The 11,982-nt window shown below is 38.7% G+C and overlaps 1 protein-coding gene across 3 annotated transcripts in view; it reads right to left on the minus strand.

Moving 5' to 3' along the window:
- LAMB1 (laminin subunit beta 1) overlaps window positions 1–11,982 on the minus strand; it is a 114,190-nt gene that overhangs the window by 74,990 nt on the left and 27,218 nt on the right. For all 3 annotated transcript variants that reach the window (XM_069107005.1, XM_069107004.1, XM_069107006.1), the window contains 4 exons: window positions 10,659–10,732; window positions 4,822–5,010; window positions 4,611–4,674; window positions 247–449 (listed from right to left, as the gene is read on the minus strand). In XM_069107005.1, the coding sequence (XP_068963106.1) occupies window positions 247–449; window positions 4,611–4,674; window positions 4,822–5,010; window positions 10,659–10,732 (530 nt within the window). The remainder of the gene's footprint in view (window positions 1–246; window positions 450–4,610; window positions 4,675–4,821; window positions 5,011–10,658; window positions 10,733–11,982) is intronic.

Genomic DNA, 11,982 nt, shown 5'->3' on the forward strand with positions numbered 1-11,982 from the left:
TCTCAAAAGTTAATTTGCTTTGATCTACTAAAAAATACGCTATCTACCATCAGCCCTATCTGGCTGTAGGGGACCAAAGGTAAGATTTAAAAAAGTAAAATGCTGGAAAACACTCTAAAAGTTTAAGCTAAATTCTAGTTAAAGGATGTATATAAAACCCACCTGTAAAAAGGTTTAAATACCAGAGTGTTTCCATTTTCTGTTTAAAACTGAATTTTTTTAAATGGCGGACATGCACTTACTTACCATTCCTTCGACTTCTTCACTGTGACCATCTACTGGGGCACATTCGCTAGCATGTCCATAACAGAAGCAATTTCCACGTACCACCATGTCATAAACTGCATAATAGTACTTTTCTCTGATTTCCATTCTGGAATCCAACAGGTTGTCTCCCAAAGTGTGCAATTTGACAAACTTGATTCTTAAGTTGGTGATTTTTAAGAGATCTGTGATGTGAACCAAGAACACATACAATGTGATTGATGGTGATTATGTTAGTCTGACATTTATGGCTTTTATAGTTTACAAAATTATCTTACACACTATTCATTTGGTTAAGAAATGAGTTGAAAGAGAGAAAGAAAAAAGAGTCCTTTGGGGGGGGGGGCTATATTTTTGGCTACCAGTTTCTTATACCTGGAAACAAAGGCAAGCAAGTTAAAACTTTAAGTCTTCTCCAATAATTCATATGTCCACTGTGAGAAAAGTACCACACAAATTCTCATTGGCTGGCAAAAGGAGAGATTACCATTTTATCAACTAGAACCAAATGTCTCTTCTTTGATGTTTGGATATGTAAAAAAAAAGGATGTGCAAAGAAAAGGATAGAAAAGGTCAAAATACACAGGAATGCAATATGAAGTCCTAAACACCCTAACATGCACATCACTGAACTGCACAGAAATGATTTAAACCAGTACTATAATGCTATATGGGCAACCCAAAGCAAACAATGTCCATTCTCACCAGAGAAAATTTCATTCAGGCAGGAATGCTTATATAGTAAGATAAACATATTCAGATCTGCTATTGCAGCATTATAAAAAAAAAACAATTCTAGACCTACTTTTACAAAAGAAAGTCCACGATAGCTACAATTTGCAAATTTTCTACCCCATAATCAAATAGAAGGACTCATTTTCTACCAAATTTTACTTCTTTAACCCATTGGGGCATGGTGAGTAAATTCTGAGAGGCTTTATAAAGCTGGAATCTTTGAGAACAGGCCTGATGATGAATTTGTCATCTGAACTGATCTAAGTTTGGGGAGGCCAGTTACCAAAGTTTAGCCACCAGGCAATAAATTTTTGGCCACAGTCCCTCATTACACTATGCACTAGAAGTGTGGAAAGTTAAAATCTGTGGAGGGAGTGCTTATATTGATAACATCCTAGCTCTTTGGAAGCCCTTGGGTATTTTAAAACAGCTTCATAGCATAACAGAACAATCTAGAAATTATTCCAGACCAGCACATTGAGATTTTTTTTGAAAGCATTCAGCATAAAATATTCTTGTACTGAATTTTTGACATTTCCATGAGCTTTCCCCATTTATCAGTATAATCAATCAATCAATCCATCAAAGATTATTTATTAAGCATTGACACTGTACTAGGTACTGGGGATAGCAGTACAAAGAATAAAAAATCATAAAATTATTGATTTGGAGCTGAAAGGAACTTTAGAGGCCACTGGGCTCCATCTCTTCATTTCACAAATGAGGAAACCAAGGCTCAAGAGGTAACATGACCTGCCCAAGATAACATGGCTAGTATCTGAAATGAGATTTGAATCCAGGTCTCCCAACTATAAGTCCACTGTCCTTATCCTCCATGACATACTGCTTATTCACAAGGATCTTAATGTAGCATAAGGCTGAAGAGGCACAGTTATTAGTAGGAAGGGGCAGGTTTTCTATTTTTTGTTCAATCTTACTTGCTTTTACTCCTATTTCTTTTATCCTAATTCTCCACATTGGCCCAATACACAAACTCAATTCTAAAGCTTATATACACCCATGCTAATTAGGACAATGATATTAACTGTTTTTAGAAGAACTTTTAAAAACAACTATCTCTACCACTCCATCATCTCCATCAAAGTTTTCACAAATTATTAACTCACTGGTACTCAAGCTGGATTCCAAAGGACTGATTAGCCCACCTGCCCTGTCATTATCCCTGAGCTTTGTGGCCTCAAATTGGTCCCACACTTCAATCTGGACATTGCTAGAGCTCTCGAGTAATAATTCTGAACACAAGTCACTTTTGGTCTTGGGTGAGTACAAAAGGTATTCTCCAAAGATAAAAATGCCTTAAAGGGCTCAGAAGTCGGGCAGGATTTGCCATGTAGATGGTAGAAGTTGGCTGCTGAGTCAGGGAGAAAGTACATACAGTAAACTTAAGCTCTTTGTATGAAGGGGCTATGCAAATCCAAAAACTAAACAAAGGAACACTTGGTACTACGCCACTGAATGGAGTTTCTGAAAACCAACCTTGAGAAACACTGCCCTGTGCAAAACTGAGCACACACTAGCTTCGATTGAGGAAATGCTGGACAATGGGAACAAAACCTGAAGAGCTGCTGAGTGCTTGAGAGGCCCTAGAGTTAACCCTTGTGGAGACACTTAAGGAAACCAAGAGAGCTTCCCCTGCCTCTTTCCCCACCCTGTGTTAAATGAAGCTTTAGATCTTACATTTGACTCTAGCATTAATGGAAATGTGATTTTTTTTAAGTTAAAAAAAAAAACTGCCCAGTCCAGAGAATTCTATCATTACACATGTTTCCCAGTGGTCCCCTCTGTTTATTCACAGAGCCACCACCTAGTTCAGACCTTCTATCACCCCTCACCCTAACTATTGCCATAGCCTAACTGGTCTCCCTGCCTCAAGGCTCTCCCCTAACCAATTTATCCCCCGAAACCGCTGCCCGTGATATGCCTGAAGCACTAGGTCTGGACCAAATAACTCACAAATCTGAGAGGCAGCTTCCTACTACCTTTTGGATTAAGACCAGACTTGTCTGTTTTGCCTGTAAAGACCTTTACAACCTGGCTCCAGCCTAGCTCCCCAGCCTTATTAGAGATGATTTTCCTTTGTGTGCTCTGAACCAGCCTTCTTGCCGGTTCTCCCCCGTGACACTTTACAGAGCAGCTTTGTAAACGCACAGGATACCCTTCTCCCGTGCAGGGGTACATACCCTCCTTATCTATTCCTCTTTGACTTCCCTCAAATCCAGCCCGGGGCTATCCTCTCTCTCTTCCGTGTGAAGATGTTCCTGGTCCCCCCAGCTACCAATAACCTCGAGCCCACAAATGTAAGGTCTGTGATGGCAGTGGCGTCCATTTCTATCTTTGTATTTCCAGTCTCCAGCCAAGTATTTGGCACGTATGGTAGACACTTGATAATAGCTAGCATTTATATAGCCCTTTAAGATTTGTAGAGGGAGCTATGTAAATTTATCTTATTTGACTCAAACAACAATCCTGTGATGAAGATACTGATGCTAAGGGAAGTTAAGAGACTTGTCCAGAGTCAAACAGCTAGAAAGTATCTGAGGCAGGATTTGAACTCAGACTTTCCCGACTTCATGTCCACTGAGTGCCCTGTCCACTATGTCCCCTACTGAGTTCTTGTTATAAGGGTTTAAGTGATTAAGAGTGAGCACAACAAGAATGAGGAATATAAAAGTTAATGGGCCCTGATTACAAAGCACATCAAAGTTCTTTCATTTGAAATTATGATTAATGCTGAACAACCTTTTTTATACAGATCAATAAGTGACAATAAAACTCTATAGCTGTCATGGAAATAGATTGTCCATTTACTTAAGTCACTCCAGAATGTGCTCCAAAGACCAGGTGCTCTGTCCAAGGGGTAGCATAGCATGCTTTTTGTTTTGGGCTGGGTTTTTTTGAGGAGGGGAATAGGGTAGGGTCAGATAATCATCCTTGACAATCAGATTATATCAACTTCAAAATTTTAGGGGCTTTGTAGTTCAGTGCCAAGTACAGGAAATGTTGAATATGAATAAGCACTCATCCAAAGAATAAATGAATGAATGAAGGGAAACCAGAGGCAGTTCTACATATATCAAAAATGATCAAATTGCATTTCTCACAATATCTTCTGGATTTCAGCCCATCTCTCCCCCTTCCATATTCCAAATTGTTTTAGGGAAATCTATGGTTTAAAAAAAATCTGTGTATAAATGAGTATTTCTGCTCCCACCCTCCACTCCCTCTTTGCTTCTGGAGTCAACTCAGCTCCCTGGATAAACACAGATGTTTTAAGACCCACATTGCAGCTGGTGAGGAGTCAAGATTTCCAGGGATGTTACTAAGTCCAACTTCTTCCACTTCCTGCAATAACACAATGGCCTGAATCTTTCCTAACAACACTGGAGCAGGTCACTCCAGTCCTACAGGATGACCTAGCCTTCTCATTCCCCACCAATGGGAGGCTTGGTCATGGTGGCCACTAGAACAGACTCAAGGAAGAGGAAGGAAATGATCAGGTCAGACAAAGAAATAAATAATTTGATGGTTCATTACTTTCCCTACACCCCCAGTGTTCCCAGTCTAAGACTTTTATTTTGAGACAAACTTACTCTGGATCCTTGGACTATAAGGATCTTCTATTTTGAAAGCAGGATCTAAAGCACGGAATATCACCTAAAAAAAAGGCAGGAGAGGGGTGAAATAGCAAGAGCTGTCCATATACTTAGCATAATAAATCTCTGAAGGTCACTTCTCAAACAGACAACTGTCTTCCTCCTCCAATTCCCCACTCCAAATAGGAATCAAAAGCAATGGGCCAACCTCTCCTTCAGTGGAGGGCTCGATGTCAGAGTAACGGGAGTCACAGATTATGTCATCCACTTTTTTCATTGGTCCAGTTGAAACACCTGGGAAGGAGCTCTCACAGTCATATGCAAAGTATCTATACACGCCCCAGGTTTTGCCAAAGTCAGATGATCTTTCTATCAACATTGCAGCTGGGCGAAATGTCTAAAGGAATAAAAAAAAAAAGCCCCATTTCAAAAGTTGGAAATCTAAGTCTCTCCATCAAATATTGGATGCAAATAGTCCCAAATTCAATAATCTAATGCTTCACAACTCCCTCTTCTCCACCCTCCCTGCCCTCCAAATACTACATGGGGTTATGACTTATCAAGGCTATCTGGCTAAAATTTAAACACTCTCCTCTTCAGGACAGAGAAAATCTGTAGTTCCAAGCCCTACCACATAAACCAGCTCTATTTCTCTTTAGAGAATAGAACTCTTTAGGGAAGTCATGATTACAGGCAGTCTTCTACATTGGCATAGTAGCCATGGAGACTTTGGTGCATAGCTGGGTTGTACATTGAAGTCAGCTAGATTGGAGTTCAAGTCTCATCTCTGACACATACTGGCTTTAATGTAAATCACTGAACCTCTGTGCTCTAGGCAACTCTTTAGGACTCAGTTTTGGAGAAGGGACTGACCTGTATTGATAGGGGGAATAACAATAAAATCCCAAGGTCAGTCCCTAATTCCAATCGTACACCAAGTACAAGGCACAGGAAAACGAAGTAAGTAAAATGTGAATAAACATATTCACTTCTTAATTAAAACAAATATGGCAGAAAGTTGACAAGATGGTACAGATTAAGCTAAGGGGGACAATGTAACCATTATTTCCTTCCTTTCCTTATACATTCTTTCAATCTTCACTGGTAGCAAAATGCTGAGGGCTGAATATTATCCCACCTCCCTGCCTTTTTTTTTATCTTACACACTATTTCACCTTTACCTGCTATTTTTACACACTTAAAAAAAACTATTTAGGTTTACTAGACAATGGTATTTTAAAAACAGCATTTTTTTAAAAACTCACCTGTTGCGGTGGCTAGGTGGCACAGTGAATATCACTGGCCCTAGAGTCAGGAGGACCCGAGTTCAAATCCAGCCTCAGACACTTAACACACACACATACACACAAACTAGCCATGTGACCTTGGGCATGTCATTTAACCCCAACTGCCCCCCCCCCAAAAAAAAAGCAAAAAAAATTTTAAAAACTCACCTGTTGAGTCCTCTAACATGACTATCTGACACATGGAAGGAGTGGCTTTTGTATCACGTTAAGCTTGATGCTGGTTAAGATAATTAGGTTGTGTAGGCCAGAGCAGTAGCCAAGGAATTAAAACAAAGCAACAAAACCTTGAAAGGGGAGGATCTGGTTTGCCCCAGTAAGCTAAGAAAATTCTCCATTATGTCTTTTGGGGACTACTTGTCATTGGGGGAGAAGGGAATGCAGAGTTTTGCAGCTAACCACAACTGTTCCTTCTTTCCTAGATTTTGCTCAGAGAGTCAATTTTCTTGCCTAACTAATGTAGTGCTGGAAACCAGAACTGTCTCCAGGTATCTAACATAAAAAATTTTTTGCAGTCATTTGCCTCAGCTTTATCTGCTTTAATTAGGACAGCAAGGTGAAGCAGCAGATAGAAGACTGAGTCTAGAGTCAGTTCAAATCCAGCTTCAGACACTTACTAGCTGTGTGACCCTGGGCAAGTCACTTAACCCTGTTTGCCTCAGTTTCCTCATCTGTAAAATGAACTAGAGAGGGAAATGGCAAACAACTTCAGTATCTTTACCAAACTCCAAATGGGGTCAAGAAGAATTAGATGTGACTGAAAAATGACAAATATCTTTTTTTTAATGGGGAGGTATGTTTAAACAGGGACTCTTCTTAAAACATTTAGAATGAATAATTGGGCAGTAAGATTTAAAAGCTCCATTAAATCTGAAACCAATTCTGAATGCTCATTTTGTCTTGAAGACGACCTTGGATTCAAGAAGCAGCTTGTTCAGTCTAGTTCAGAGAATCTTAATCCCACACCTCAGAGACCTTGAGTCTAACAACCCCCTTACTGGGAAGAAGAGGAAACTAAGACTTAGCAAGGCTAAGTGACTTGCCCATGGTCACACAGGTAAGATTTTAATACAGTCTCTCTGATGCCAGGTGGTATTCTTTGTTGTAAAACATGCTGGCCTTAATGTCAAGAGAGACCTGGGTTTGAATTCTGCTCCAACACTTACTAGCTACGTGACAATGGGTCAATTGAGAAACCTGTGAGTCTCAGTTTCTTTATCTGTAACATGAGGATAATAATAACCACTCGTAACGTACATTGAAAGACGTTTTGGGGGATCAAATGGGATAATATATGTGAAGCACCCAGCAAAGCTAAAAGCACCATCTAGATGTTGGCTAGTATAATTAGTTTTAATATTATTGAAGTTTAATAATTAATTTAATTATTATTAATTAAATAATTTAAATTAAATAAAAATAATTAAATAATAAAAAAATAAATGATGATTAATAATTAATTTAATAATTAAGGGGGTGGCTAGGTGTCTCAGTGAGTGAGGCCCTGGAGTGAGGAGGACCTGAGTTCAAATCTGGCCTCAGACATTTAACATTTACTAGCTGTGTGACCTTGGGCAAGTCACTTAACCCCAATTGCCCTGCCCTCCCCTCTCCAAAAAGCAAAAAAAAAAAAAAAGTTAAGCTAGTGAAATATAGACTCTGTTAAGGATACCTGCCATCACATCCAGGCCCTTCCCTCCACCTTTGCCTGAAATCCCTTGGGGTAGGATGAGACTTAAGTGGATCAGAGGAAAAAAAGAATGAGCCTGTCTTCCTTCCAACTGTGTTCTTCCTTCCCTGTGTGCATGTGCATATACATATGTGTACGTATATATACACATAGGCATATATGTATAGTATGTGTAGATATGTATGTATATTTTTAAAAAACCAGTGTACCCCCATGTGCCCCCATTTCCAAAACTGAAACCAGGGGAAAAAACATCCAAAACTATTGTAAATAACCAACAATAATTAAACAGATATAACTTAATAGACAGATGGCTCATTTTTTATTTACCACACTAATTTAGGCCTGGGTAACTGAAATACAATAAAAGGAAAATCTCATTTTACTCACTTGCTTTGACCTACTCAATGAAACAGCTAAAATATAAGCAATAAGAAGGAAAAAAAAAAAGAAACAAAAGCTTCGAATAACCCAGAATTGACCAAATCCCTGGATAATTTTTTTTCTGGAAAATGGCTTGGTTTTCATAAGATTTCCCCTTTTTACTCCCCTTTGACAACAAATATTACATAATCATGACCAGATGTGCCATGAGGATGTTCCAAGAACAGTAGAGCAAAAAGTACTTCACCAAATCCATTTCTTGTGTTGTTTTAAGTTCCTTTCAAAAATTAACAGTTTCTTGTGAGAAGCAAAACAGATGTTCATTTAACCTAGAATTGCATAATTGATTGGGAACCAATATTTGGATGTTTTAAAATCTCATCTCTTATCATAGAAAAAAAAACCCAACCCTAGCCCATTTAATGAGAATTAAGTGTGAACAAATAAACCACTAATTTCTCTGAAGTGTAAGACAAAGGAAAATTTTAAGAAGCTTTTGCAGAGAAGTGGCAAGTTCTATTAATATTCTTCAATTTGCCTTGACCTCAAAATCCTGAGCAACATTTAGGAACTTAGAAATTCTCCAATTAGAAGCTATTGCCACCTCAAAAGTGATTTGTTGAAGTTTATTATTTTTTTGGAAGGGGAAAAAAATCCAGTTTACTTCCCTTCCCTGACTTCTTTTGCTATTTTTGTTCAAATTGTTTCTTAAAAATCTGACATTTCACGTATTACTTTCAACTGTGAAGTTTTATACAAAGTGACTTGGTGCACAGTTCTATGCTATGCATCCTATTTGAAAAAACAAACAATTCTCAGATTTCAACGTTAAGGAACCAACTCTACACAGTTCATTTCCCACAGAAGACTGTTGTCTCATGGTATTGAGGTTACAGTGCTGGACTTTCAGTCAGGAGAGACCCATGTTCAAATCCTTCCTGTGACATTTAATAGCTTTATAACCATGGACAAATTACTTAAACTCTCTGAGCCTCAGTTTCCCCATCTGTAAGAAGAAGGCACTGGTTTCAATGACCTCGAGAGTCCCTTCCAGATTTTAAATCTATGACCCTATGAACTTTTCTGGATCTCAATTTCCTCATCTGTTAAATGGTGTTAAGTCATAGAGTAACTCCCTCACAGGGTTGTAAGGAAGAGATAAAATAACCAATGTAAGGAACTTTCTAGCTGCTATCTTGGCCGAATACTATTCTCCTTAATGGACTTTGATATTCCCAAAACATTTTTTTCAGGTTGCCTTACTTTTTATACCGAGGTGTAGTACTTAAACTGAATGAGTATCCACCAAGATGACTTTTAAATAAAAATGAACTCAGACTGAGATACATTTATAATCAGGAACCTTTCTTTCCCTCCCCCCCCAAAAAGACAAACTAAAAGGTCACCATGGTAATAAAAACATTTCTAGTCTTTGTAGAACAAAACTAATGAAAGCACCTTCTATGCTTCACTTGCCATAAAGATCAATATTCAGGGGCATGAGTTTAAATTTAACTTCTAGTGACCCAGTGTGGCCATGTGTTTATAGGTGGGGGGATGGGGAGAACTGATCAGGTGCTTCTGGGAGAAGGGTAGCAGGCATGGGGGTGGGATGGAGGTGGAGGAGTTTCCCTGAGAGGCTATCCCATGATACCTCTCTGTTCTGTCACAAACACTAGCCAGCACTGCCATGATCCAACCCCCTCTGACTTGCCAGCAACAGCAGAAGTTTATTAGGGTGGGAGTAAGGGAAAGGGAACCGTCAGAGGAGGGGCTATCTATGATAACTTATGATAAAAAAAAAATACCCAGAACAAAACCAAGCTGCCACAGTCTGCTGGGCTGGTTGGCACGGCTTTAATTTCTAGGCCTTAGTCCCCCAAACACCAGGCAATAGCAGAGGTCATGAGAACAGGACTGATGTCTATGGCTATTGGCCCATGAAAAACATCAGTACACCTGAGGTGGTGTAGTGAAGGTTCCTAATTCCAACTGAAAGAACTCAAAAGTGATTTCAATCTATGATATAATTAAATTATAGGTTTCATGTGCATCAAAATGTACTTTTAAGCCATGCTAAAATCTGTCATTACCAGACAGCTGCTCAAGGAGAAACAAAGGCACTTTGTATATAGACATTCTCTACTTATGAAGTCACTTTTACATTTCCAAACTAAAAGTAAAGAGAAAATTTATATTTTTAAACACACACACACATACATATCTGCTAAAAAAGAATTTTTAAAATGTTCCCCCAAACCTTCCAGAATCTTGAGAATCAAAGAAGACAACAGATCCTTTTCTGTTAGAAAACCCAACATTAAAATGTAAACAGAGCAGGAACAGGGATTTAATCTCCAGATGTTTTATTGTGGTTTGGGGCAGAGTCAAAGCTGGTTTTATTCATGTGCAAATAGAGATAGCTAATTAAAAGTTTTTGACTGAATTATCTTCAAAATGTACCGTCACTCTGCCTACCAGAAAGTTTATTTGTTGCAGAAAGTTTATTTGTTAAGTCTCCTTTCTACATCCCTTGTTTTAAAAGTTGTAATGGCATTTCAAGATAGGGCAATAGTAATATATAAGCCCAAAGCAGCCATCAGTTCTGAAAGGGAGATTAAGTCATGGCCTCTCTTCTCACCTGGGAGAAATCTACAAATTCCTTACCTTGAAAGTCATGATGAGATGAGTGAAATGGAATTCGGCTTCCAAATCCAGCTGGATAGTAACATTCTCCACACCTATCAAAGAAGAAAGGAAGGAAAACTCTTAAGGTAAGCAGGAACATCTGAGAGCAATTTAGCTATTTTCTGTTCTCGTGTTCTTGGCAAGAAAAACAGAAAGAACCTAACAACCACAGTGCTGCTAGGTGGCAAAACCCTAATTTGCTGTCTCTTCCAGTTTTCAGGGCCATCATTCTGCTTTTGACCCTGTAGTTGGCTATACTGAATCAGATCACTGCTTGACGGAAGTCTGGCATCCAGTCTCTAGCAATTGCCAGGACCGTTATTATTTGCTTAGGAGGAAAATCGAAACATCTTCCCAACCATCTGTGCCAAGATATTCACAAAGGAGAAAAATTCTTTCCTGCCCACTGTAGGTGGTCAGCTTGCATGCTGGAGTGCCGAGACATCATAATTCTCCTCAACTAGAAAGAAACACAGATAGCTCCCTCTTTTAGTAGACAAGGGCATGGAAAATAAAATCTACCACACATGTTAGTTATCTTCTAGTTTACAAAACTGGAAAAAGTTATGGGTGCATTTCCACAATTAAAAACCAAAAAAGTCAAATTAGACAAAGGATCAAATAGACCCAAATAAATAAACCCATCCTGAACAAATACTAACAAATCCCCATTCAGACCACAGCCTGAACAAACAAATTGACTTTTACCCTATGCCCTAAAGGTCAATGAGTTCCAGCTTTAAGGCATTAGAAAGGTCACTAAATTCCACAGGTAGAGAACATACTACAGAATCATGCCTCCCCAAACCTAGCACTAAGAAAAGACCCTATATCTAACTGGTGCTCCTGGAGATCTACTCAATACTTCTAAGGAGCCTCAAAAGGCAGAAAGATCTCAACATGTCAGAATGAATCAAGTCACAGCATGGATGATTTTCAGGAAATCACTAGGAGCTTTTGGAATAAACTTTCTGCATTGGGAAATTGCCAAGTCTATTGAAAGAAGAAGAAAAAAAAGAGTGGTCATTGAAACGGATATGAGTTACTTGGAATGCCAAAGAAAAACATTATAACCCTTTCTTTCTAACTAGCCTTATCTAACTTATTAAAAAGTGTCTTAATATAAACTTACTTCAGACACTCACTTCTTGGGCAAGGTATTAGTTAAAGCACTATGTGACCACTTTGACCAAGACATTAAACATTAGAGGAGTGGCTAGCTTCCCCAAATCTTAAACATTAGCTTAAAGTCATGGGATACCAAAACAGTACCAGTAAAGTACATAAGCTATAATATTCTCCT

This window comes from Petaurus breviceps, unplaced genomic scaffold (assembly GCF_028583685.1).
Source record: "Petaurus breviceps papuanus isolate PSGF00001 unplaced genomic scaffold, PetGlider_PUasm1.0 84, whole genome shotgun sequence".
Classification (NCBI taxonomy): domain Eukaryota; kingdom Metazoa; phylum Chordata; class Mammalia; order Diprotodontia; family Petauridae; genus Petaurus; species Petaurus breviceps.